This window comes from Aspergillus vadensis (genome assembly GCF_003184925.1).
Source record: "Aspergillus vadensis CBS 113365 unplaced genomic scaffold BO88scaffold_1, whole genome shotgun sequence".
Classification (NCBI taxonomy): domain Eukaryota; kingdom Fungi; phylum Ascomycota; class Eurotiomycetes; order Eurotiales; family Aspergillaceae; genus Aspergillus; species Aspergillus vadensis.
Genome location: NW_020292039.1, coordinates 1,146,125 through 1,171,762, shown reverse-complemented (window position 1 = coordinate 1,171,762; position 25,638 = coordinate 1,146,125). Strand labels below are relative to the sequence as shown.

The 25,638-nt window shown below is 48.3% G+C and overlaps 5 protein-coding genes across 5 annotated transcripts; 2 read left to right on the top strand and 3 right to left on the bottom strand.

Moving 5' to 3' along the window:
* Positions 1-12,397: 12,397 nt before the first annotated feature.
* Positions 12,398-14,276, bottom strand: BO88DRAFT_400109 (putative acetate kinase). Its single transcript, XM_025705482.1, has 5 exons — positions 13,326-14,276; positions 13,209-13,271; positions 13,085-13,157; positions 12,658-13,035; positions 12,398-12,578 (listed from the first exon to the last, which is right to left on the bottom strand). Exons 1-5 carry the CDS (start codon positions 14,018-14,020, stop codon positions 12,534-12,536), a joined length of 1,254 nt encoding a protein of 417 aa, XP_025568226.1. The 5' UTR covers positions 14,021-14,276; the 3' UTR covers positions 12,398-12,533.
* Positions 14,277-14,283: 7 nt separating this feature from the next.
* Positions 14,284-17,613, top strand: BO88DRAFT_483488 (putative phosphoketolase). Its single transcript, XM_025712228.1, has 8 exons — positions 14,284-14,652; positions 14,707-14,781; positions 14,840-15,074; positions 15,125-15,277; positions 15,326-15,635; positions 15,686-16,306; positions 16,368-17,193; positions 17,251-17,613. The coding sequence occupies exons 1-8, from the start codon at positions 14,490-14,492 to the stop codon at positions 17,286-17,288; spliced, it is 2,421 nt and encodes an 806-aa protein (XP_025568225.1). The 5' UTR covers positions 14,284-14,489; the 3' UTR covers positions 17,289-17,613.
* Positions 17,614-18,900: 1,287 nt separating this feature from the next.
* Positions 18,901-19,937, top strand: BO88DRAFT_327362 (RTA1 domain-containing protein; the record flags this gene model as incomplete). Its single annotated transcript, XM_025702507.1, has 3 exons — positions 18,901-19,123; positions 19,183-19,275; positions 19,339-19,937. The coding sequence occupies 3 exons, from the start codon at positions 18,901-18,903 to the stop codon at positions 19,935-19,937; spliced, it is 915 nt and encodes a 304-aa protein (XP_025568224.1).
* Positions 19,938-20,978: 1,041 nt separating this feature from the next.
* Positions 20,979-22,099, bottom strand: BO88DRAFT_327061 (uncharacterized protein; the record flags this gene model as incomplete). The annotated part of the gene is made up of 2 exons (XM_025702491.1): positions 20,979-21,730; positions 21,796-22,099. 2 exons carry the CDS (start codon positions 22,097-22,099, stop codon positions 20,979-20,981), a joined length of 1,056 nt encoding a protein of 351 aa, XP_025568223.1.
* Positions 22,100-22,350: 251 nt separating this feature from the next.
* Positions 22,351-24,822, bottom strand: BO88DRAFT_377628 (ATP-binding protein). Its single transcript, XM_025704410.1, has 5 exons — positions 24,174-24,822; positions 23,755-24,120; positions 23,451-23,692; positions 23,058-23,398; positions 22,351-23,001 (listed from the first exon to the last, which is right to left on the bottom strand). The coding sequence occupies exons 1-5, from the start codon at positions 24,473-24,475 to the stop codon at positions 22,558-22,560; spliced, it is 1,695 nt and encodes a 564-aa protein (XP_025568222.1). The 5' UTR covers positions 24,476-24,822; the 3' UTR covers positions 22,351-22,557.
* Positions 24,823-25,638: the final 816 nt, after the last annotated feature.

Below are 25,638 nucleotides of genomic sequence, written 5' to 3'. Positions count from 1 at the left end.
GATGAGACAATTGTGGCTCTGCGGGTAAACCAGGTGACAACAGCGGAGAGGCACAGGTTGGAAGGGTTTAGGGCTGTTTGGTATCTCCTTCTGTCCAGTTGATTTCCCACACTCGACCTGTAGATACATCCGACGTACATGGGGAAAGCAGCTGCTGCTCCCCTAAACTATTTCCTGAAACGAAGCAGCTTACCCGTGACACCTGCTGTCGATACCCATCGAGACATCAACCGGCTCCAACGCAGAAGATAGATAGTATTTCCTCATACACTATCATTCCATCATTGGGGCCTGACTACCGCGGGAAATGCGACAGATCATCTTTCTAGAGAAACCCTCCAAACCCCGACCACAACCCTCAGGGCTTCCATGATTGGTAGGCAAGCGATCTGGCCCAACTCAACGCCAGGATTATCCATAAGGTGCATATCTATAGGTCGCAAAGTAGGCACGGGGTAAACAACAACAACAAAGACCGAGAGAACAACAGCATGCCATGGCGTCCGAGCCATGACGTGCCAATAGGTCCCTCAACGGCCCATGATCGCCGGCCAGACAGTTGGAAACGCCTCCCCAATGGCATCCAGTCGTGTCACGGAGCCAACGTTGCACGACATGATTTGTGCAGAGCCGGTGGCTGCCCAAAAAAGAAGCACATGCACGCCGTTCAGAACTTCTTGATTCTCGACCAGGGATCCACCCAGATAATGCCACTGCCTTCTCCCCGGCAAATCAGATTGAAGAAGCTCTGTGGGCTCCCGTCAAACAACCCTGAAGACAATCACGGTTTAGATGTCATCGTCGGCGTCTCGTCCGAGTGCCGAATTTCTTTTCCCCAAGTCCTCACTTATCCAGCTGACTTGCAGTTTTCCCCCGTAATGGTGCAGTGGGTTGCGATTTCCAAAATATGGAGTGACACGCCAGTGTAGTAGTACTAGTAGTAGCAGTAGTCATAATTACCCAAACCATGGACTCGGATTTATCTGTGCCAGTGCCAGTGGTAGTGTGCACATTCGCGCAAACTCATACACAATTGTCCACATTGACGCAACCACGATGAAGTTCGCTCGGTTTAGAATATAATGAAGCATTGAAGATAACTAGAATCAATTTTTAACAGCAAACTGTATTAAGGAGCAAATGATGACGAAATTGTAAGGAAAATAAAAATAAAATAAATGAAATCCAGGTATTTGACCGCGAGGTCCAACGTTCTAGTCTGTCTTGGTATCAATCCATGTATCCCAAATCAAAGAAAATAACCCCATCCCGTCTATTCCCAACGCCAGTAGTAAAGCAGACCAAGTAAAAATAACAACAAATCTCGACAAATCACTTTTGGTGGAACAGATCATAGACCTGAGCTGGTTCGTGTCGGCGGATTAAAGGTGTATGAAGGCAAAAAGAACGGTCGATCGAAGAATTGAAAAAGAAGAGGTGGTGGCCGTGTCGTTCCATGGTGAGAAGAAAAATGTCCACGGCGGAAAGGGCGTGATTAGAAAGTATGTAGAAACCGAAACCAGTGGCGGCAAAAGGACAACGCAGTAAGAGCAGGAAATAGTAGTGGTACAGGAAACTATGATTCGTTGTTAGTCGGGAACCAAACCACCCGGGAAATGCTGTGTCTAGGCAACTTACAAGCTCGACTTCATAGTAGTCACGTCAAACTCCAGGAGCCATGCGCCAGTTGCAAGTCACAAATAACTTTTCGCTCGAGAGAACAACAGAACAGCAGCATGTGGTTGGCAGATGTCTCCAAGGGTTTCATCGGGTCGAAGGCGGCGGCGGTGGTGCACCCGGCTTCTTGACTCCGGTAGTGTCGTAAGCTCCTCGTCCCATGTTGAAGGCTGACAGATCTCGCAATATCATTTCAGATTCTGAGCGAAAGGCCATGGTCAGATGCTGAAGGTTTTTCTCTTTTGGAAAGGAGTGGAAGACGGTGGGAAAGATATAGAAAAGCGAAGGCGGATGTTTTGATGGGAAGTGTGTTTCAAGCCTGGGAGAAGTGTACTCACAGGAAGATTAAATAAACACACGACGGGCCCCCCAAAAAAGAAAAATACCAATAATCAAAAAGAGCTCGATTATTATTCTGACTGTGCGTCGTGTTGATAGATCGTGTGTAGGACTAGCGAGGTACCCAAACTATTCCCGGCAGCGAACAGGCGGTAACGACGCAGACAGATGATGCAGGCTGCAGGTCAGATCGGAAGTGGGATCCTTATTAAGGCGCACAAGTCTGACACTGGGTTGGAGACGAGACAGGGTGGTGTAGTGTAGGTCGCGGCAGATCTGAGTAGGGCAGGAATGCGACTGTCGAAGTACCAAGAAATGGGCGTGTAAGAATGAGGAAGGGTGGAGTCCTTAAACCCAGTCGACAGGTCGCTTTTTTCTTTTGTTTTTTCCCTCTTTTGATGCTCTTTAGACACTCATGCGGTTCGAAGACGTTTATTTTCTTTTTCCTTCTTTCCCCTTGGGAACTTTTTTCCAGGTGGCAGAGCGATGAGAGATAAAAAGTACGCGAGACGTGCAGATGGTAATAGGAAACAAGCGCGATCTGATCAAGAACCAGCGACCAAGGACACGGAGGACGACTAATGCAGCCGGCAAGGAGGTGATCCTGGAAAGGAGCACGGAAGTGAGCTCCGTCTAATCCGGTAAAAAAAAAAAAAGAAACCAAGCTAGACTGGACGTATCGCAAGGGAGGATGGAACGCGGCCTGGTAACGTCACGGCGAGGAGGATCGGGAATAGAGCCGAGGGCGAAGGGAATGGGCGAAAGTACGTAGGGAGGAGGACGAGAGGAGCTGGACGAGGAGGAAGGGTGAGTTTAATTGATTTTAAGAATGGATGGATGAAGAATTTAGTAGCCAGATGGTTGAAGGGGGTCCATCCCATAGATATATAGTGACTAGACCTTCTTACTTTATGGTTGATTTATTTTTTTTTTTAAATCTAAATTTTTTTAATGCTCAGATTGGGGTGATTTCCAACTTGGACAGGAAAGAACCTAAACTTCTGAAAGTAGGAAGTCAAAAAAAATAGAAAATCGAAATAAAGGTGGAGGATACCTAATTCAGATATGGATAAACAGAAAAAGTAAACAGGAAAAGAAAAATCAAAAAGGAAAAAGGGAAAAATCAAAGGTGGAAAATCTAATTGGGAAAATGGGAAAACTACGGAGAGAGTAAGAGGCTAAACCTGGCCAGAAGAGTGTGTAAACTGAGCAATGACAGAATAAGAGTAATACGGAGAAGACTGGAAATTTGAGAGAGACACAGAAATTAATAAAAGCAAAATACGCATACAGTAGGAGTAATAGTAATAATAACAACAATAATAGTAGTCGAGCAACAGCTCTCTTTAGCATAGCTAGGCGGCTCTCCCGTCCCGAAGGTAAGGTACCGTAGTACGTGAAGGGAGTGGGTGCGATCCATTTCCCCCTTTCTTTTTCTTTTCTTAGGGGTTTCTGGCCCCCGTCACCAACGTCGTGACGCCTCTCTCGGACGGGAAACTTTGTAGCCACCTTCTAAGTAATAGGTAGCTCAGGTGAAAATTGGTATCTTTTTTACCTTTTCGTTGCTTTTCTATCCTATCCCTTTGCTTCTTTGTCTGAGTCGCCTCATGTTATTCCCGGTCACTCAAGTGGTTCCCCATCCGCATCCCATCCCTCTTCCCCCCCGTCAGTTACTACTACTAGACCTTCCCGATGATGGCTGATACCTAGACACGGGTTCATCTCGGAAATTGTAGGGAAACCACAGGAAGAGTCCGTCTAATCCGTAACGGAAGTGTCCTTGCCTAGATTGTTTCTGAATAGAGAAATCCATTCCATCGATCATGGCCTAGTTCGGAGAAGACTTTGCCCAAACCAACCAGTCAAGGGACCGACCTCTCCGACTACAGTAAGTAAAGGTACTGTAAATTTGTAATGGCATCGAGAATTTAGCCACTCTTCAGCAGTCATCATCATGATCATTCTGACGACCACCACACCAGTAATGGAAAAAAGGAAAATACCACTACAGAAGAAAATTTGAGGTCTCCACTGACTGTACGGAGAACATCAGTCAGAAGCTAGGAACCGATTCCTCGGACGCGACGGGCAGGTTTGAGTGCAGGTGAGTGGGGAAGGCAGCCGCTCACAGGATCCCGCGGATGGATCCGAATCCAGCACCAATGGGTCCGCTGGGGCTTGACCTGATGCTTTCTCGCGTGGTTTTTGGGGGGGTGGGAAGGGAAGAACCAAAGTCAGGGGCCCCTGGATGGTGGGAGGAGTCTGTTTCCCGGAAACCCTACGTATTCAAAATTCCATGGGATGCCAGCCATAGCTAGCTAGCTCTGTCTGGGTGCTTTTGCACAGCATGACCCCATGTAGATGTTTTGACTTTTCTCTTTTCTTTTCTTTTCTTTTCTTTTTTTCCACTTCCCTTTTTGCTCATTAATATTTGCCTCTTATCCTATGAAACGCGGTCTCTGAATTTTCGGGCTGGATCTATTATTTACCAGTGGTGGCTGCTAAGATTTAGAGCGGCGCACCCTTGTCGGTAGCTCCCCCCTAATACGGCTAGACATCCTGGAAAGGGCCAGAGTACCTGCATAGCCGCACTTATCTATCGAGCTCGACTACTGTACGATCGAGATGATCGAACTTTGATGGCGCCAACCATGGTTTGATAGGTAAGGTCCAGAGCTCTGGGCTATCACTTTAATCATCCTGGGCGTAGAAGTATGTAAGTAAGTACGAAAAGTACTCTCAGTACTTTGATGACCAGCTAGCTGTTTCTGCTTTCATCCGCAATGGGTAAGCAAGCAGGCATTCCATCAACCCTACGGGAAGCTGGCCTACTAACTACTAGTAAGTAACCGCCGGGGATACGGAGGACCAGGGTAACTAACCAGGTTCAGAACCAATCCAGAAGCTTTCCGTCCGGTAGTTAGTCACCTGCTGCACTTTAGTTTGGAGTAGTTTCGGGAGACTATTCGCGACCAAGATCACTGTTTATTGATGGACCTCTCTAGCCTGGCCCACCATTTCTCCTGGTTTGATTCATGTCAGCCACAGAGAGATTAGCACCGGTTTCTGTCACCTCTGGCCCTCGTTTGTCGTCTCTGAGTGAGCAATCAACATACACAGGTCAACTATCTACTAAGCGAATTGGAGCTGACCTCAAATCATTGTCTGTCTTTACTTTTTCTTTTTCCTCTCCTTCATTTCCCGCTGGACTTCTTTTCCGCCCTCTGATCTTTTGGCACACTCGCGTCTTCCTTCCCTTTGGTCACCGGGGAAATCGGCTGGCTGAAAGGGGCAGTGGGGCCCCCTAATAACGATCCATGATCCGGCAAATCCACTGTTACCCGCCTCCGTTACGTATTATTGTGCAACTCGCATTCTTCTCGCGCGCTTCTAGTCCTTCTAGCGCCCTCGCCCTGCCTGTTCGCCCCCGCGACCGCGGATGGAGCTACGAGCAACCAGAACCAGCGCGCCAATTTTGCAGCTTTTTGGTCCTACGATCGCAGACTACCAACCTTTAGTAAACGATAGGCTCAATTTACGCTGGGTCCAGGAGCCCTCTAAAACTTCCCGAAGAACAATCTGGATGTTCTTCCCCCCCCGACAAATTGGGGGATTCGCAGCCCTGTGCGGATTTCTGGGGGTTGACATCTCCGGCTGTATGGAGGAAGTTAGTTTAGTTATTGCTCAGGTAAGCAAGCTCTCTCACTTGTCTGTTGTTCTGTAAATTGTGGCTGGAATTACAAATTACCACTGTCGCTTGACCGTCGTTACCCAGTATGGGCTAAATTATTCGACTCCACAAGCCCATCCCACTACATCATTCTTACCACTTCTATTCCTAACCTTCGCCACAATGGGGCAAAGCAATGTAGTAACGTCGAGACGAGTGGAATTCTAGACTGACTCGAGCTGCTCAAAGCCGCCCACGTTTGCCCAACCTCTTGCTCACTCGGGTAGCTTCTGATCCTCTAATAGTTATCTCCGTTGTAGACCGTCTTGACGTCGCCGTCGATCTGCGCGGAGAAACAATGCCACAAAGCGCCAAGCGACGCATGTACCGGGATTCGCAACATGGGACACCCTGCTAGGCTGGCGCGTACGCGTGTTTCAATCCAACCGATGGATTGGAACTAGCTGTCACAGTCACACCGTAGGCGCTTTATCTTTGTTTGGGGATGTCTGATTACACCTTATCTCACAACCGGTTCGTACTTTTCCCGTCTCATCTCTGACTAGCCAATGACGTGAATCAATTGAAAGGGACATAGTTGGCCTTTTCTTTGTGGTCGAATAAGACGTTATGACTGTGTCAGCAGGAAGAAGTAGACCTAGTAGTTGCTGATAGCATCAGATTCTGAGACATGAGACCATCCCATCCAATGGCATGGCATGACTTGTATCTTTAATCCTTCATTTTTTTTTGCGACAAGCCGTCCTCGGCTACATGTGACACCTTAGCTTGGTTTTTTGTTTATCATCATGATCCTGGACCAAACAGCCGAACATACACACCCACACAATAACAATCACTCAGCAATAATAATAGAACTCGTCAATTGACCCCAGAATCCAGGCCCAACAGCCGGCACACCCTCTCACGCCCAGTCTCCAGCAATGGCTACAGAAACAGAAACATCAACAAAAAGCAAACGCAAGCAAGTGTTCCACCCACTTGCGCCCGGATGGGTCAAAGTCAACTCAACAACCTCTTCCAGAACGATTCTAGAAGGCCCATCCGGATGGTTCTTCCCTTCCCCATCCAACCATGGTTCGCTCGCGGATCGTACCATCCGTCCTGGTCCCCGGGACTTTACGCCTCTAAACCCGCTGGCTGCCAAAAAGAAAAATAGAAATCGGGGATACGCAATAAAACCCACAAATTGCAAAAAGAGCTACTGTAAGGCAGAAATAGCTATTAGATCCCCGTCTCAACGGCCCGAACATGTCCCCAAAACAGGAAATTACTCGATAGGCGAACTACCACGACTCCATCGAGAGAAGTGGATTTGACCTCCGTAATTGGTTTACGGGGAGGCTAGAACGGCGCTAGAAACCGGAGGAACGGGACTAATGAGTACTTTGGTCTAGCGAGAAGGGTGGAAAGGGAACCGTTAGGCGGTATTGCCTTTTTGGAAATGGAGGTGAAGGAAAGCCAGAGGTAAGTACTCCGTAGGTTGAGTTTTTTCTTTCCGGGTTCCGCAGACGCTAGAGTGTGTTTAACTTGTGGATATTATGGCTTTTCTTCTGATTGGGTCGGTCGGTCTTTGAAGGCTAGATTGTTGGAAGGATTGAAGAGGATTGGGAGAAACGGCATGGCATGGTTGTAGTAGTATGGATGGGATCCTTCCGATCCGACATGGTTAATTATTTACTGACTGTCGATAGATAGTTGGGATGATTATTCAAGCTATCTGGCTATCTATTTGTCCGACTACTGACTGACTGGTCTTCAATAGAGCGGTTGGGGATATATTGAATTGGATAGATAATGGATACATCCATCAATCAATCCAATCATTGAGGGTCCGTCGCGAGCTGCTACTTGCTTACTTGCTTACAATTTTTGGTAAGTGGTAGATGGTAAACAGGGATCAGACCACATGATTGTGATAGGTTTCATGATCCATCATTTCGAACTTTTTTTTTCCTTGCAAGCCACTAATAATTCCCGCACAAGGAAACAGCGATGAGAAAAACTGACCTGTCATGCGTGAACGTTCATCTTGGAGTTCGTTCGAAACATGTCTAGGATTTTCCGACGGTGGTGGTTGGATGCAGATTGATTGATTGATTGATCAATGGATGGGCCGAAGTAGTCCGAACACGGAGCAAGAAGTACTACTAATTACCTTAACCCACGAAGTGAGCCTGTACTTTACTTCACTTTACCTCCGCATGGCTCATTCGTTGGTCCATAGGTTCCCACAACCAGGTTCAAGGTTCAAGGTTCAAGGGTTAAGCATGGTTTAGTTTTCCCTACAAAAATATGACTGGACATGATTCAGCCCGCATCGGCAAGATGCATTAGCCATGCAGGAAAAACAAAACAAATCTACTTCTAGCAAATAGTACAGCACCTCAACGTCCGAAATTATTTTATTCCCCGTGGTAAGCAAACATACCAGAATGATCGAGACCCTGTTCCACTTGCCATGGTATCGCTGTATAGTATGCCGGGTATCGGGATTATTCTGCAGCAGATCATTTTTATTCCAGCCACAGAAAGAGGTAAATGGATGTATGGACTGCATGTGGCTAGATACATACATACATACATACATACATACATACATACTGCAGAGCTACATCCCAGATGAAGATTACAGTAGCCAGAGAGGATCGACCGATCTGCCGTGAAACAAGAAAAACCAAACCGAACCACTATAACTTACCCTTACTGTACTACTTAAACTATAGCCAAGAGGGAAAAAGGATGGATGATGTGCTTCTGAAGAGGGGGAGGGTCTGTTCGCCATTGCATAGTACCTTGCAGAAAACTATGGGACGGGGAATGGGCGAGGGTTATGCGACTGACGCAGGGGGAATTGCATTTGCTAGATTGATTATGGTTAATGCCAAAGCGTTTTCACCTCTTGTTGATCAGAGAAGCAAAGTACTTTTGGCGATTTACCCTGTGCAGAAGTGGGAGTGAAGACATTGTCTTGTTTTACATAGAGGGATAGTAGTCTTGCATTTTACATGGTAGCTTAGCTTAACCTGTCTCTACCCAGTAAAATATGTATGTGCGTTGAGTTGGTCAGTTAGGAGTGAAGAAATCCCCGAAGAGCTAGAGTGTATGATCAAATTGCCATTATGGGTACATGTATTTCCTTGCTGATAAGTAAATTATTCCCTTGTTCATCATCTGCACTACTAGCCATCAATCAAGGCGGCAATTTTTCAGTTCTACTACTATCCATCCAGGTGGAACACGTGCCTTGACAGTGGCGTGAAACCTGAACTTTAAGGCCGGAAAATCTACTGGTACCTGCCAAGGCTCTAGGCAAAAGTTCCTGGGCTGAGCTGAGCTGAACTACTAGCTGATGAAGCTGAGAATTGAGTTGAGCTATCTGTCCGTCTGTCTGTCATTTAGTCAATCATTTTAGTGTTTTTTGCTCCCATAACTCAAAATCAATAATGCAATTAGAATCCATGCGACTTGACTGATCCAGAGAGAGAGATACAGAGAGTACTCCGTACCAAGTAGGTAATTTGCAGTTTAACAACAAAACAACACGTCCAACCCGTTATCCCTAACCAGGTAACGATATTCCCCCTTCTTCTTTCTCTTTTTCCTCTTTCTCTCTTCCCCCCCCCCCCCCCCTCCCCCCTTTTTTTTTTTTTTTTTTTTTTTTTTTTTTTTTTTTTGAACTACAGCACTAGAGGCGCGCGGAATCACAGCCGGCTTCCCTTTAGTGTCCACTTCTCGTCCACGGGATGGCGTTCTAGAAGGGGAAACTTGATCGGATCGTCTGCAAATCCCTTTGGGTTCCCGGCTCATTATTACGAACGGGGCTGAACTGAATGAAAGAATACTAGGAAAGGGGAGATGTGTTTTTTTATTTTTCCTTTCTTCCCAATAACAGTGCGGACGGATGATGGCGACTTTTTCGATAGATGGATTTGTTTCTTTTTGATGATTCACATGATAAGGATGTCCCGTGTCGCCCTGTTAATGTATTCTTTTTCTTTCTCTTTCCTGTGCTTGCTATCTTTTATTTTCTTTTTCCTCTGCTGAGGATGATCTTCTAGATTGATTGATAGATAGAGAAAGAGATGGGATGGGAAGGCGCGCGCGGACGGACGGACGGGATAGGTGCATGATAGTTACACAGCTACAGTAAGTCACGGGAGAGAAAGAAAAGGGAAGGGAAAGAGGTCCACGGTGGATGTATCAAGTTCCATGTCAATCCAACTAACGCATCCACCCGCCACTCTGGAACCTCATTTCGCTTCCCCGTTCCGGACCATAATTCAATTCCCCTTTTTAGGTCATAGTGCATCCCTCTCCTCCCCGTCTCTCCTCCCCCCGTATCACCTCAAAGACATATTTTCTTTTATTTCTTCAGCCACCCAGCAAAACCACCAGATTGATGCGTGATGATCGCCTTGCCCCGTCCGTCAGCCTCATCGTTAGTCTGGATGCTGAGCGACCCTCCATCCGTCCCAAACGGAAGGAAAGGAAGGGAAGGGATTGAAGGGGGCCCGGTCCATGCACCCATCCCATCCCATTCCCATTTGACAGACTTCCCGATTCGGAGTGATGATCTTCAGGTCGCCTCCGTGGCGGACCCAGCTAGCTAGCATTATTATTATTATTTTTACTATATTTATTTTTTTTCCCTTTCCTGAAGAAAGCTAGATAGTTAAGTAGTAGTGAATGAATAGATAGATCAGATCATACTTTACAGTAGCTGAGTTATTTCACCTACCTATCTTCCCGGAGATGATGGCGCAAGTGAGCGATCATACATCTCCGCCGAGATGAGGCGGTCCCCCCTCCCCCCGCCTCCACTTCTCTTCTTTCGCCATGAAAGCATTGATCTTAACTGAGAAAGTTCTAGAATGGTTGCTACGCGATGTGTATGGAGTAGTAGTAGTAGTAGTAGATGAGTACCTACCTCTTTAGGTAGATGCTGGATCCCTTGTCAGTGGAGCCACTTCTTCCTTCACACGGCATATGGCAGCTATACACATCCAATTTTAGCTGCCATAAAGGTGCTCCACTAATTCAATGCCTGCCGTCAAAGTACTGACTTACTCCATATTGTAGTAAGGTAGATAGTCTAGACTACTGGGTACTTAACGCCCTCTATAATAGAACCGGAGCATTATTCTTATGATTATTATTATTATTATTATTGCTTAGTGTTTCTATACATGGATGGCCCCCGCCCCGTCTAGACCAGATTCTTGTCCCAGCTAACCCTCTAGCTGCATGAGCAGTGAGTGAATGACCCCGATAATCGTGCATCTATCTATCTTTCTTTATCAAAAGTACGACTTGACTATTAGTTTATCCTGTCAGACGGAGATGAGTGACCAACTCCGCGGGTCGAACTAATTTCTTTTTGCTTTTTTTGCTTCCTTCCTTCTTTCTTTTCTTTCTTTTCTTTCTTCCTTCTGATCAGGTGATGGGGGGGAACAAAGCGACGACTAGAGGATTTCCAATGTCTGACTGGATTTCCTATCAAACTCTGCCAGAGTGAGTGAATGAGTGAGTGAGTGACACCCACGGGGTCATCACATCATTTACCAACTCAACACCATAATTATTAGCATAATTCCTCTCATGGAGTATCTCCGAACCACTGATCCCTAAGAAGAAATAAGAATAACTAACCACCCAATCACAACCCCCTCCGTCACCGGATTTTGCCACTTTTATCTACTAAGTAGCACATTCTACACATTCCTATCTACTAATCAAGTCAGATACTACTAAAGTGTGTTCAGATTAAACTTCTCCCTTTGACAATTTTTCACAATTCAAATCCCGCGGAGAGAATTACCCGCCACCCACCGTGCCCCCCCTTTAATCCCTGATGGAAGTGTCCAGACTGTCGGGTCCGAGACGGAGGGGTAGTGGTAGTGGTAGTGATTGATGTGATGTGATGGGATGTGATTATGGTTTCACTCTTTGGAGACGCTATGCTACAGTGCGTGGTGTAAGACATGCTTCGTATCCTATGATACCATGTTTAGGATTGAGATAGAGGCGCACAAGGAGGGAAGGAAAGGGTAAAAGATGATAATTGATTTGCCAAATGTGCAAACAAGTAGTCATACTAAGGAAGTGGTGGTAGCGGTGGTGTCTAGTAACGAAAGCATCATGAACTTGATGGCGGTTCTTGGCGAGGTAGATGTCGATGTCATGAAAATTCTATCTACTACTATTTTGTAGAGATACTACGTGTGCCAATCAGGTTGATTCGTCAAACAATACCTGATCGTAGTAAGTAGTAAGTATGTATTGAGTATGGAGTAAGCGGGGTTTATACTTAACGATGTTAAGTTAATGCAGGGATACAGGGTATATACCTAGTATAGTCCTAACTAACCAGTAAATAATTACCAGTTCTTTGTTCAATTCTCAATGACTACTACAACTTTCGCAACGGATAACTAATGTTGGCTACCTGGCTGGCTGAGTTTCGGGTTCCTTCGGTGACTAAAGTGATTGGAATGTTATGTGATGGGTTTGTTGGGAGATGGCTCTTCATTCTTTCAACTCGGTTGTTGGGTGAGGTGGTCGTTGTTCATCACTTCTGCTTTATTACTATGTTCGGTTTAGGAGGCTGAGAGTAGATTAGTATGTCTGATTACTTAGTAGAGAACTACGCTTTATCTAGAAGAATGAAAGGTGAAGTGAACTTTATTTCCATACAGGAGACTGCATGCCTGAGGAAAGGGATGCCTACATTGGGCATGAGGTCTTATGACGAGTTTCCTATCTCGATTCATTACTTCGTAAATAGATACCAAATTTGTCCTGAGAAGGTGGTAGCTGTAGCTATCTACGGCTTCTCATACTGATTGACACACCCGTATGCCATCTCAAACTATATATCCATCATTAGTAACCACATTCACATGCACAATCAAGTATCATCAAAGGGGTAGAAATAAGCTATGCCTCACCTGTTCATCTGTCTGACAGATCAATACCTTAGGACCCTTGTCATCACCCCGAGAAATATCCACTACCGTCTCCCCATCCCCTGCACCCTTGTCATTTTTCCCCGGATCTACCGCACATCCTAGGCAGCGACACTTCTCCATAACTGCTTTTCGAAGCAGCGCGCTCTTCTCGCCTATTCCGCCTGCAAAGACAAAGGCGTCGACACGGCCGTCTAGCTTTACAAAGTAATTGCCGAGGTAGCCCGCGATGCGGTCAACGAGGATGTCGAATGCCAGTTTATGTTCCCGTGTCGGTGGGTTCTCGACGGCGATTTGGGCAAAGTCGGTTGTGCCGGTCAAGGCTTTCCAGCCGGACTTTTTGTTGAGAATTTCTTCGGCCTGGTTCTTGGTTAGCTAGATGTATGCATTAGTGCAAGGGTGCACGTACCGTGCTGATGTGCATTTCTTTGGTGCTGGCAGGACTGAGTTTGCCTGCATCGTTGGTGTAGTGGAACACAAGGCTGGACTTCTGTCAGTATTTAGTTTCCTGAACAGGGCATATTGGGACTTACGATGGATCAATGTCTCCGCTTCGTGTAGCGCCTGGCAATCCGGCTAGCGGTGTGAGTCCCATCCTACGTGTGAATATGTCAGTATAGATGGCCATTGACAAAGGCTGGGAATCTCACGTGGTATCAACTGATTTGCCATCCTTGATGGCACAGATAGAAGCACCGCTTCCGATATGCATTGCAATAATATTGGTCTTGTCAGCAGGTTTGTTTAGGAACTCCGCAACAGAGCGCAGAATGAACGAATAACTGATGCCGTGGAAGCCATATTTCCGCAGCCCGTTGGACCTGGCTGTCTTCTGGTCGATTGGGTAGGTCTTGACATGTTCGGGAAGAGTTTGATGGAACGCAGAGTCAAAGAAGGTGATGCTCCTGACGGATGGGATTTCCTTCCTGCAATGCCGTATAATCTCCAGGGCGGAGTAATTGTGCAATGGAGCTAGGTCTTCCAGTTTCTCGAGATGATGATAAGTTTCGTCGGTGATCACAACAGACGTGTCGTAGTCTCCACCGTGCACCACACGGTGACAGATATAGGCTAAATCATCTGTGCTGGCGACTTCGGAAAGCTCGGGATCAGAGATGCAGCGCTGAAGCAGAAATTTGAAGGCATCTTGAGGAGTACTGATGCTTTCCTTGAGTTCCTCTTTGTGTTGCTTGTCGCCACTGGTGTATTTCAGCTTTGCTGGTGGGGCAGTGATACCGGAAACCTGCGCGGCAGCAATGACCTTGGGAGTCTTCTCGTAGGTATAGAAGGTAAGCTTGACCGAAGAGGACCCGGCATTGACGGAGAGGATGGATTTGCGTGCCATGTTGTTGCGGAGCAATTGGGTGCGGGGACACGATAAATTAGCTTGCTGGCTGCTAGAGAAAGAAAGATTCAAATATAGGCTTTCTGAACCCTTGTCGAGCCTTGATCTCGGAAGGTGTGGGTTGATGCTTGTTGGTGGTGGCAGCTCAGTTCCCGGTTGCGACGGCGGGTGATGTCACTCGGGGAGTGACGTATTGTCAGGGGTCTCCATACTACAACAACCTCACCACCTTGCTTTCCTGTTCTTATTTTAAAGCAGTGCAGTCGAGGCAGTGGTATGATCTCCTTCTTTTACCATCTTTGACAGTTGCAGAAAGTGGGCTAGACTCTCTTGTTTCCACGTGCTATTAGATCTACCCCTCCATAGACCCTGGGATCTCGAACGGACCCTAATACTTAGTTCCACGGATATACTACAACTTTTGTTTTACCAAGCGACCAAGCGACCAATCTACATCCATCGAATCACCATGCCTGGAGAGGTCATCGACAGGCCAAATCCCAAGGCTGAGCCTTCACATATCCCCGACCTTGTCAATCAATTGCAGGTCAAACTCCAGGAGACGAGTTTGGAGGAATCTGACTACAATGCCCTGCTGAAATTCCGCCGAGCAGCGGCCTACATTGCTGCTGGTGAGATCGAGGCTCCCAAATATCCAGCCTACATTCACTGACCCGTCACACAAGCAATGATCTTTCTCCAGGACAATGTGCTGCTGAAACAGAATCTAAAACATGAGGATATCAAGCCAAGGCTTCTGGGTTAGTATCTCCATCCCCCCAGTGCTATCCTCCGCAAGCTCCGCTCACAGATCTGTAGGCCACTGGGGAACATGTCCCGGGTTGATCCTCATATACTCCCATTTGAACTATATTATCAGAAAGCATAACCTGGACATGTTGTATGTCGTTGGGCCTGGACACGGCGCTCCAGCTATTCTGGCTTCGCTGTGGCTCGAGGGCTCTCTTGAAAAATTCTACCCCAATTACTCACGAGACATGGATGGTCTTCATGAGCTCATCTCGACTTTCAGCACAAGCGCTGGCTTGCCAAGGTATGGCTTTGGCTGGAAATCTGAGTTGACGCCAAGCTAACTTCTTTAAGCCATATCAACGCGGAAACCCCCGGTGCAATCCATGAAGGTGGTGAGCTGGGTTATGCATTGGCCGTCTCATTTGGTGCTGTCATGGACAATCCGGACATGATCGTCACTTGCGTGGTTGGTGACGGAGAAGCAGAAACTGGTCCTACCGCGACGTAAGTACCTAACTATACCCCATTCTAGCACAATCTGACAGCAGACAGGTCCTGGCATGCAATCAAGTACATTGACCCTGCAGAATCGGGTGCCGTCCTGCCGATCCTCCACGTAAATGGCTTCAAGATCAGCGAGCGCACCATCTATGGCTGCATGGACAACAAAGAGCTGGTCTCCCTCTTCACGGGTTATGGATACCAGGTGCGCATTGTTGAGAACCTGGATGACATCGATGCAGATCTCCACGGCTCTATGATGTGGGCAATTGAGGAGATCCACAAGATCCAAAAAGCGGCGCGTTCCGGCAAGCCAATAATGAAGCCTAGATGGCCAATGATTGTTTTGCGCACACCTAAGGTATGACAATATCCGCCTTAACCTTGAATCTCCGCTAATTGTCCTTGAAGGGCTGGTCAGGACCTAAAGAGCTCCACGGGTCTTTCATAGAGGGATCTTTCCATTCGCATCAGGTTCCTCTTCCTAATGCAAAGAAGGACAAGGAGGAGCTTCAAGCTCTGCAGAAATGGCTTTCCTCGTATAATCCGCACGAACTTTTTACTGAGACCGGAGATATTATTGACGAAATCAAGTCTGTTATCCCTCTGGAAGACTCCAAGAAGCTGGGCCAGCGAGCAGAAGCCTACAAGGGCTATAGGGCACCGGATCTCCCAAATTGGCAAAAGTTTGTTGTAGAAAAGGGCTCCCAGCAGAGCGCTATGAAGACTATTGGGAAGTTCATTGACCAGGTGTTCACCCAAAACCCCCACGGCGTCCGAGTGTTCTCACCAGACGAGCTAGAGAGCAACAAGCTGGATGCAGCACTTGCGCACACGGGAAGGAACTTTCAGTGGGATCAATTCTCGAATGCTAAAGGCGGCCGCGTCATCGAAGTGCTCAGTGAGCACCTGTGCCAGGGCTTTATGCAGGGATACACGTTGACGGGCCGGGTGGGCATTTTCCCATCGTATGAAAGCTTCTTGGGAATCATCCACACTATGATGGTGCAATATGCCAAATTCAACAAAATGGTATGTTTCTGTCGTGCTTCTTCTTGGGATTACCCGATACTAACGGATACTGCCACGACAGGCTCAAGAGACGACCTGGCACAAGCCGGTCAGTAGCATCAACTATATCGAAACGAGTACATGGGCTCGTCAGGAGCATAATGGGTTCTCTCACCAGAACCCATCCTTCATCGGAGCCGTGCTCAGGCTGAAGCCCACCGCCGCGCGTGTTTATCTGCCACCTGACGCTAACACATTTTTGACCACCCTTCATCACTGTCTCAAGTCCAAGAATTACGTCAACCTCATGGTGGGTTCAAAGCAGCCTACTCCGGTGTACTTGAGTCCCGAGGAAGCAGAGAGTCACTGCCGAGCCGGCGCATCGATCTGGAGGTTCTGTAGCACCGACAATGGGCTGGACCCGGATGTTGTGCTGGTTGGCATTGGAGTTGAGGTGATGTTCGAGGTCATCTACGCGGCGGCCATCCTCCGCAAGCGTTGTCCAGAACTCCGGGTGCGGGTGGTCAATGTGACCGACCTGATGATTCTGGAGAAGGAAGGACTACATCCACATGCATTGTCCACCGAAGCCTTCGACAGCCTGTTTGGCTCGGACCGGCCGATACACTTCAACTACCACGGATACCCGGGCGAGCTAAAGGGTCTACTCTTTGGGCGGCCCCGCCTAGACCGGGTCTCAGTGGAAGGATACATGGAAGAAGGAAGCACGACGACACCATTCGATATGATGTTGTTGAATCACGTCTCGCGATACCACGTGGCGAAGGCAGCCGTGATCGGGGGATCCAGACGGAATGAAAAGGTTCAGATCCGGCAGCACGAGCTGGTCAGCGAATTCGACCACAACATCGTGGAGACACGCAAGTACATTCTGGCCAACCGCAAAGGTAAGAGCTTCACCTGCCGTGGACCGGTCGCATATTGCTCATACTGACTGTGCACAGACCCGGATGATACGTATGATATGCCCTCGTTCGAATGAATTCGAATGAGTGGAGTCAATAAGATGATCTAAGCGTGAAGCATATGAAAAAGACATGACCTATTATCAGCGCTAGAGAACAATGGATCTTAGACTGTTCGTCTTTGTGCAGCCGCCGGGGATGCGCCACGTTGATTAGGCAGGGATAACAGTAGCGTAGCATAGCATACGGACGTAGAGCTTTTGACATCTAGACTCTCACTGACGGGGCTAGACTCGAAACGCCAAGAAGTGAGTGATCCTGAAAATTTCTGTAACATGCCATGAAAGACTGTGATTAGTGATTTGTAGTTGTGAGAGGCTGAGACTTGGTAGCTGAAAGCTGCGTGGGAGACAGAGAGAGAGAGAGAGAGAGAGGGGAGGGAGGGAGGGAGTGAAGTATTATATTGATGCCTGAGGCGGGTAGCGGGGTTGCAAAGACGCGCCTTCCGTATTTGGATGTTGCCGGTGCAGGAAGTTCTCCGCTCTTCCCTGCATGTGATTACCGATCAATTATTCTTTCGCTTGCATTGCCTGAGTTACTGTTAAGTTAACTCTCCCTGCCTGGTGTTGACTAGGGTGATCGGGACGACGACCACATCCCACCCATTATGTCTGATTGAAGCCTAGAAGCCTAGCTTCAGGTTTCAATCGATGTTCAGCAACCTAACATCGGGCCTTATCATAGCTCCGATCCCGTCTCAGAACTATTTATTTACTGTACTCCGTGCTGTTCCTTATTGCTGGTAGCCCGGTGGACGGACTCCCGGGTTTCCTGTTTCCCGATCGGTCTTGGCCATGCATCACTGCTTGGGCTGCATGACATATATTGATTCTACTGGGTTCAAACGGTGACACGGCATAACTAACGGTCCTAACCACAACCCTTGACAGTCAAGGGTCCTATCAGATGAGCTGCCTTACTACGTACAGCAACAACAGGATGATCATCTTAGGGAGGTGTCTGTTCACAATTCTATCGCCAAACAGTCTAATGGAAAAGGCCGGAGTTACCGGCTTCATGCGAAATGCGCTAAACCTCTTTGAGCGAACCTTGCGAGCTATCATCTCGTCCCCCAACTCTTTTTTGGGTCTCGCCAGTCTGTTAGCCGAATGAAGTGCTTTCTTTTGCAAGGCAGGCCCTGCCTACTCTCATGAGGTGCAATCAGATTGCTCCCTGCAACGGGTGTCCCCGCCGTACCAGGTGGCGCCCAGAGACGGGCAGTCAGGAGGACGGGGATCACTATCGAACGGACGAGAATAGAGTATGGGGGCAGAGTTTGGAAGGATTTCTATCACAGTTCTTCTCATTTTTCTTCTTTATAGGCAGAGCCTCTCCTTCCTGATGCCCGTTTTTCCTTTTCTTTTCGCCGATTGGTACCCCGTGCATATTCATAGGCATATATCTATGTCCAACAGCAAATAGCTCAACCCCTCTAGGCTCGATTAGCGCTCAGCCTGCCCGTTCGGTGTCATTCGTTTTTTCTGTTTTCTGATCGTATATTAATCTGCAGCGTGTTTCGCTGCCTCAAAACCGCTTTCTCTCCTTACTCTGTCCAAGAATCGCTTGGCTTCGCCATATAATCTTCGGCAAACCTGGTCTCGACCACCTCGGCCTTCCATTTGCGCCAATATGTCGAGCCTTAACACTACTGCGGAATATGAATTCAAGAAGCAATTGACCTATGGTTGTCATGCAAAGATCGATGGCTACGGCACATCGTATGGCTATGTTCCCTCGCTAGCTGCCGGCATTGTATTCTGTGTCCTCTTCGGTCTGTCGATGTTGCTCCACACACTGCAGCTGGTGTGGAAGAGGACCTGGTGGTGCGCTGTTTTCGTTCTTGGGTGTATCAGTAAGTCAACCCCTCCTACAGGATTCCCATTCAACCGTACGCTAACTCGGCCATCACAGCGGAAATCCTGGGCTGGGCAGCACGTACCTGGTCTGCTGAATGCCCATACAATGGAACTGCCTTCCTCATGCAAATCTCTACCTTAATCATCGGTACGCAAGCACGAGCACGCATATCCAATTCATGAAACAGAAACTAATTGCCTCTCTCTCTAGCCCCCACTTTCTTTACCGCCGGGATCTACGTGCTCCTGGGCCGTTTCATCCACCTGTTGGGGCCAGAGACCTCAATTTTGAGACCAAAACTCTATCTCTGGATCTTCGTCACTTGCGACATCATTTCATTGGTCGTCCAGGCTGTGGGAGGTGGCATGGCGTCGATGGAAGTAAACAAGGTCAACGGCGATACTGCCCCAGGCACGCACACCATGGTCGCCGGTATCGTCTTCCAGCTCGCGTCTATCACGGTCTTTGTTTTCCTCGCCGCTGATTTCGTCCGTCGCACTCTCCGTATGCGGATCCTGCAAACCATGACCGGCACTATCATCCCTCTTCTTGGCGCAATGATCTTCTCTGTCATCTGCATCTACATTCGGAGTATCTATCGAACCATCGAGCTGTCGCAGGGGTGGTCTGGCTATTTGATCACGCACGAGCGGTACTTCATTGTCCTGGACGGTATCATGATGGTCCTAGCGGTTGGTGTGTTCAACATCTTCCATCCAGGATGGCTGCTGCCCAAAAACGAAGTCAAGCCGTTCCACCGCGAGATTCACTCTCCCGACGGGGTGGCTAGTGGAATGGAGATGCGGTAATTCTGTCGTTTCTCGTCTTTCCTACTTTCTATTCCAGACAAATATTCATCGACCCCATTTCAGCTTTTTAACCTTATTTCCAACGCCATGAAAGCGAGTCCACGTGCTTTGCCTCTGGTCTCTGGTATGTCAACGCAGCGTTTAAAAAATCTATAGATGGATTGGAGTGTGGCATTATGTAATTAGCTTTTTCCTCTTCAACTTTAATGAACTAGATGATTCCCCTGCCTCAGCACCATGGAAATCCATCAACTATAATCAGAATCAACCAAAGGTATACTTGACAATCATGACAATCATAGCTAAGTAGCAAAATAACTATTCATTAGAAACATAACATCGTAACATGGCCCCAAAGACCAAACCAGACAAGATACACTATCGCCCCAGATAAATCACCTCAACTCAATGATCAACAAATCTCAAAAATAAGACCACCCGCTGAAACACACCAACTTGAAACACGCCGCCGAAACACTTGACCCCGGAATCAGATAGATACCCTGTCCCTGTCCCTGTTCCTGACCCCGATCCTGATACTCAGACCAAACCTTAATTTTTTCTCAAATTTCCCACAACATCCCTGCTCCTGGTTCCGCCTTTTTTTTTGCGTTCCTTTTTTTATTCTGTTCCTTGTTTCGCAAAACGCCACGGCTGGAATTGTTAAGTGGACTAAAGCAAAATAACGAATAATGAACAGCAAACAGGAAATGACAAATTCAAGGATGCTAATTAACTAGCTTGTTGGTTGGTTGGCTGGTTGGCTTTCGGAGAAAAAACTAACTGCACTGACTGACTGACTAGCTGACAGCGGGGGGAGAGAAAAGGGAAGGAAAACCACATGTTGTGAGAATGTTGCTTTTGCTTCTGTGTCACGGAGAGATGGCATCTCATCTCATTGAACAGAGAGAAATGGGCGGAAAGGAGGGGGGAAATAAAGAGACCAACAGGAAGAAAGAAAATAACACCAAGTAACATCATCATAAAGCGGATGAAAGGAACTAGTTTTTCTCAACCTGATGATGAATGAAGCTGATGGAACTATACTCCATCCACGGCCTCAATCCATCCAAACATCGCACCGGTAATAACCGCCGCGATGGCCCACACTGCACCCCAGACCATTGCGCCTTCGGCGTCTACCTGGTTCACTGTCCCTGCGACTTGCACAACTGTGTTCGCGAACAACATGCTCGCCAGCAGGACTGTGCGGGACACCAGCACTTGCGTCTTGCGGGACAGAGTGCCCCATGTTTTGCGGTAGACGGTGTAGGCTAGGTACTCGCCTTCAGGGCTGGATGTCCCTTCCTTGTTCTTGTTGTTGCTGTTCTTCTTGGAGTTTCTGGAGGATGCACCCGTCGAGCTGGCGAAGAGGAAATCGCGCGCCGCCAAGCCAGCGGGGAGGAGGGAGAGGAATAGGCCCGGAAGAGCGGCGGGACCGGCATGGATGGCGGTGACGTCGGGGATGTCTTGGAAGTGGGTGACGAGGGTGGTGGGGAGCCAGGGCGTGGCGTAGCTGAGGGAGAGGGTGACGGTGAAGATGGCGGCCGCGGCGATGGTGGTGTAGATGGTTGTCGGGCGGTCGTTGAGGATGGACCGGTTAGGGATGCGCGTGGAATCCGAGAAAGAGTGGAGGGGAGTGAGGTTGCGGAGGAGGACGAAGGGGAGGGTGGTGGAGAGGAGGGTGATGAAGTAGCTGGTTAGGATTGTGGTTGGGCGCAGGCTGTAGAAGGTCGAGAGGAGGCTGAAGGTGGGGAGGTGGGTGAGGTAGGTGAAGGAGAGGACGTCGCGGCCTGTGGTTTTTGCTGGATTAGTTTCACTGATGATGATATGAAGTTATACGGGGATGGAAGGATACCGTCAAAGCCCATAATCCAGGCAAGTCCAACCTCGACGGCCTTCCAGGCCATCAGACCTCCTACCTCCCACCATGTCTCGAGGTGTTTGCTCACGCGGCCTAATTCGCCGAGGGTGATGCCCGTCGTTAGGGAGAAGAGCGTCGAGCTCAATGTCAAGCTGCCGAGCACGGCGAGGACGAAGCGCACGGCGGGGTGGATGCGGTCCAGGCGCGTCTTGTGACGCAGTTGGCGCGTCGTCTTCTCGGCGGTATCGTCGTCGGCTGCTGTTACCGCGGAGAGGACTTCTTTCTTGCGGGGAGCCATTGCTTTTTTGGTGGGTGGGATTGCTTTGGGGGATGGAAATTGATGGTGTGATGGACAGGGTCGGAGGGGTCAGGAAGAGGGGAGAAAAAGAAGAGGGGAGGAAAGCAAGTAGAGGAAAATGACAAGCAGCGAAATAAAGATGAGGCTGGGATGATGCGATGGCCAGAATGAGCTGCCGGGCGGTGAGAGACATCCTGACCATGATGTCACCGGTGACGATGCCCCAAAGAATCCAAAGACCCCAAGTAACTCGGATGAGATGTAGTTAGTGTATTCTATAAGACAGTCGTAAGTGGCTTCGAAGCGAATCTTCTAAATACATGGGTCGGTTAAGCCACTTTCCCACCATGTGGCACATGTAGTAGTAGTACACTCTGAGATATCCTCCGAGATCAGGTATCGCAGAGACCCTCCATCTTCTATACATCGTACAGGCTCACCAGGCTAAACCTTGGTCTTCAGTTATCCTCCTTTTCCTGTTCTGGCTCCACAACGGAGAACTCTGCCGCACCCTGCTCACGACCCTTGTGGTCCCGCATGACCAGTTGATACTTGCCTTGGTTCCAGAGGTCCTTGATCGTCAGCTCCCGAGTACGTCCCAAGCTCTCAATGTCTCCAATGCGCGTAAGAGTGCCTTCCAGATGCTCGTCGAAACCTGGCCAGCTACAAATCTCCTTAAACGCATTCTGCATGGGTACCGAATCCGCACGCACCATCGCCCGCGAGTCGATAGTGAAGATGTTCTCGTGGTCGTAGCTCTGGATGAAGTCCGCGCGCGTCATGATCTGTCGCGCTTCATGGAGAGGGATCTCTGGGAGAATGTGGCCCAGCTTCGGATCATACGTCCTGTCCATTTCCTTTCCTTTGTCCACAAGTGCTTTCGCCAGCACCATTGCCGCAGACTACATGTCGGTCAGTGCGCCGGCTTTTTGTCATCGACAGAGGGGGTTGCACTTACAGCATATTTCTGCTGGTCCATGACATCGTCATCCATCTCAGGTCCCAGGATCCAGCACTTGTTGAGGAACCACGTCTTCTCGGCCTCGCAGATGCTCTCACAGAGCTTCTTGTAGTCTAGGGCCTTGGCAACACGGTTGAGGTAGGACAGCCGTCCACCGACAAGGTTGTACACCTCCTCAAGCTCCTCGTGAGTCAATTCCTGGCCAAAGTACTGCTTGCGGTACTTTCTCAGAGCTTCCATTGCCCGGTCCTTGGGAAGATCCCGCACGGGGATGACCTCCATTCTGGTAGCGTACTTCTTCAGGCGTTCATACACCCAGTACTCGTCGCTGTTCAAAACTATTTCCGTCAATACTCAGGTATATATACATGAATCTGTAGATAATTTTACCTGTTGTCACAAGCCCACTTGCAGCCCACTGTTCGGCCCGTTGCTGGATCGCCTCAAGCAGATCCTGGCCATCGTGATCATCTCGGATCAGGTGGGCACTGTTGATTATCAAGACTAAAGGCGACTTCTTGCTGCGCCTTCTGGCAAGAGCAACCTTTTCCAGTTTGTTAAAAGCGCGCTCGATATCAAGGAGCGCGGTAGTATCCCGAGGGCCCTTGATACTGAAGAGACTGCCGATGTAACTGTACATGTGGCGTCAGCAACCCGCTGCACACAAAGGAGAAGAATACTTAAGTAGACCTACTCTTCATGGAACTCATAGTCCAAAGCCTTTCCCAGACGAATCCGGAAAAGCTCAAGATCAGCATGAGCTTCGAACATGGCACAGCCCTCGCCGTCAATTTTGCGCATTGCCTCGAGAAGCATCGACGTCTTTCCGGTTCCTTTTTCGCCCACCAGTAGGTAATACCGACCTCCAGCATTACCGGAGATGATTCTATCCATTCTGGCTTGCTCATCGCGATGCACCCAATGCTCCTCGTAGGTAGACTGATGCTTTCCGTCTTCCACACCGGCCAGCTCGAGGGCCGGATCACCCGGTTTGAAGGCGTTTTCCATCTTCTCCAGGATGAGATACTTGTAGTACCGGTGGTACGCGTATCCCACCATACTGGTAGGTATTAGCATGGAGGGAAATCAATAATAAAGAACAAGATAGCTTACCCCAGAACAGCCATCGAAGCAAGAGTAGTAGCTGCAGACTCCCCCATCTTTAATAAGGTCGACCGCAGAGTAGGTTCCTCTTCCGAGTCGTCGCTCCTCCGCCTCCTACGTTCCTTGGAGGCATTTTGTTCCGAAGAGGAGGAATCCGTATTTCTCCGAATTGAGCCCTGTGTGAAACCCCGTCGATAGGAGGGGGTTACTATGCGCGTAACAGCAGTAGTTGTGGTTGTTGTCCTGGGAGGTGTCCGCAGGCCAGCCCGAGAGAAAGAGATCACGGACCGGTGAGCATTGCGATACCACATGGTTCTCTGCTGGGTATCGGATATCCCTGCTAATTATCGGATAACAATTCCGAAGAGGATAGATGATCACCTTATAATATCAGACAACGGATGAATATCTATATGAAAAATTGAGATCGAATGAAATTGATAAAGGAGTGTGTGGAACTTTTTTAAAGGGCGGAGATGGGTCCGGCACAGAAGTGAGACACCACTCTATCTATACATCGAAAGAACCGCTGTTTCCAGATGGAATCAGATCCTGACAGCAACAAGGCTCCCAATGGCAAGAAATTGGGCAGAGAGAAGGTGCGGGAAAGAGCGAAGCAGCGACAAATGAAGGAATGAATGAAAGAAGGCCAGCGCACGGTGAGAAAAAGAGGTGAGTTGGAATCGGGCCCGAATCAGTAACTGCTACCAAAAAGTCGGTACTACTCGCCCAGATCGGATTGGCGTGGATTACTCCGCTGCTGCGCCTCGCATCCCGGGCCCACCTTGTGGCTGATCATTATTCAGATCTATTGCTATAACTAGAGACTAATTACTTGTTAGTTATGATGCAGTTGTAATCGGTGCGGACCAGCAAGATGTTGGTGCAATTTAAAATAATAAACCCCTTTTCAAGTTGCATTGTTTGTCTCAAATTCAGGCTTGCAGTGGTTTAATCAGGTTTCCTTAATGGAATACCCCGGTTTGTATCACGTGACCTATATTCCATGCACATTGATGCTATCACGGCCATAATATTATCCGCGGCTTATACTATATCATCGGTACTGATTCAAGACACGTCTATAACATCTATCTATCTACTAATCTATTACTTTTACTATAAACCAGCTTCCCCGTTGGTCAACTATTTTAGATTCTGAGAATTAATGTGATATAGTACCACTTCGCCTTCATCTGTGTACGAAAGCATTATCAGTCAGTCACCCACCTTTGCCTTATTACAGACTTAGTTCATGTTATACCTTCACGGCTGAAATTTATTGGACTTATGTTATGGATAGCCAGTTCATCCATCTTGCGCAGATGGCCCAGGACAGCATATGCAGAATTGTCAAAGTATACTGGAGGAAGTCAATATTAGTACCTGACACGATGTCCAGACCATCAAAGTTCGTCTACGGAATAATTTTCCCGTACTTATTCTTGGACCGACGCTGCTCGGGGGCTACCTT

Bases quoted from the DNA above. Each gene is read 5' to 3' on its own strand.
- BO88DRAFT_400109 (XM_025705482.1), bottom strand. From the start codon at position 14,020: ATGGCACGCAAATCCATCCTCTCCGTCAATGCCGGGTCCTCTTCGGTC. The intron at 13,158-13,208 runs GTAAGTCCCAAT...ACAGAAGTCCAG, and splicing joins AGCGGAGACATTGATCCATC to CCTTGTGTTCCACTACACCA. The intron at 12,579-12,657 runs GTGAGGCATAGC...ATGGATATATAG, and splicing joins TCTGTCAGACAGATGAACAG to TTTGAGATGGCATACGGGTG.
- BO88DRAFT_483488 (XM_025712228.1), top strand. From the start codon at position 14,490: ATGCCTGGAGAGGTCATCGACAGGCCAAATCCCAAGGCTGAGCCTTCA. The intron at 14,782-14,839 runs GTTAGTATCTCC...ACAGATCTGTAG, and splicing joins TATCAAGCCAAGGCTTCTGG to GCCACTGGGGAACATGTCCC. The intron at 15,075-15,124 runs GTATGGCTTTGG...AACTTCTTTAAG, and splicing joins ACAAGCGCTGGCTTGCCAAG to CCATATCAACGCGGAAACCC.
- BO88DRAFT_377628 (XM_025704410.1), bottom strand. From the start codon at position 24,475: ATGTGGTATCGCAATGCTCACCGGTCCGTGATCTCTTTCTCTCGGGCT. The intron at 23,693-23,754 runs GTAGGTCTACTT...CCACATGTACAG, and splicing joins GACTATGAGTTCCATGAAGA to TTACATCGGCAGTCTCTTCA. The intron at 23,002-23,057 runs GTAAGTGCAACC...ACCGACATGTAG, and splicing joins TGGACCAGCAGAAATATGCT to TCTGCGGCAATGGTGCTGGC.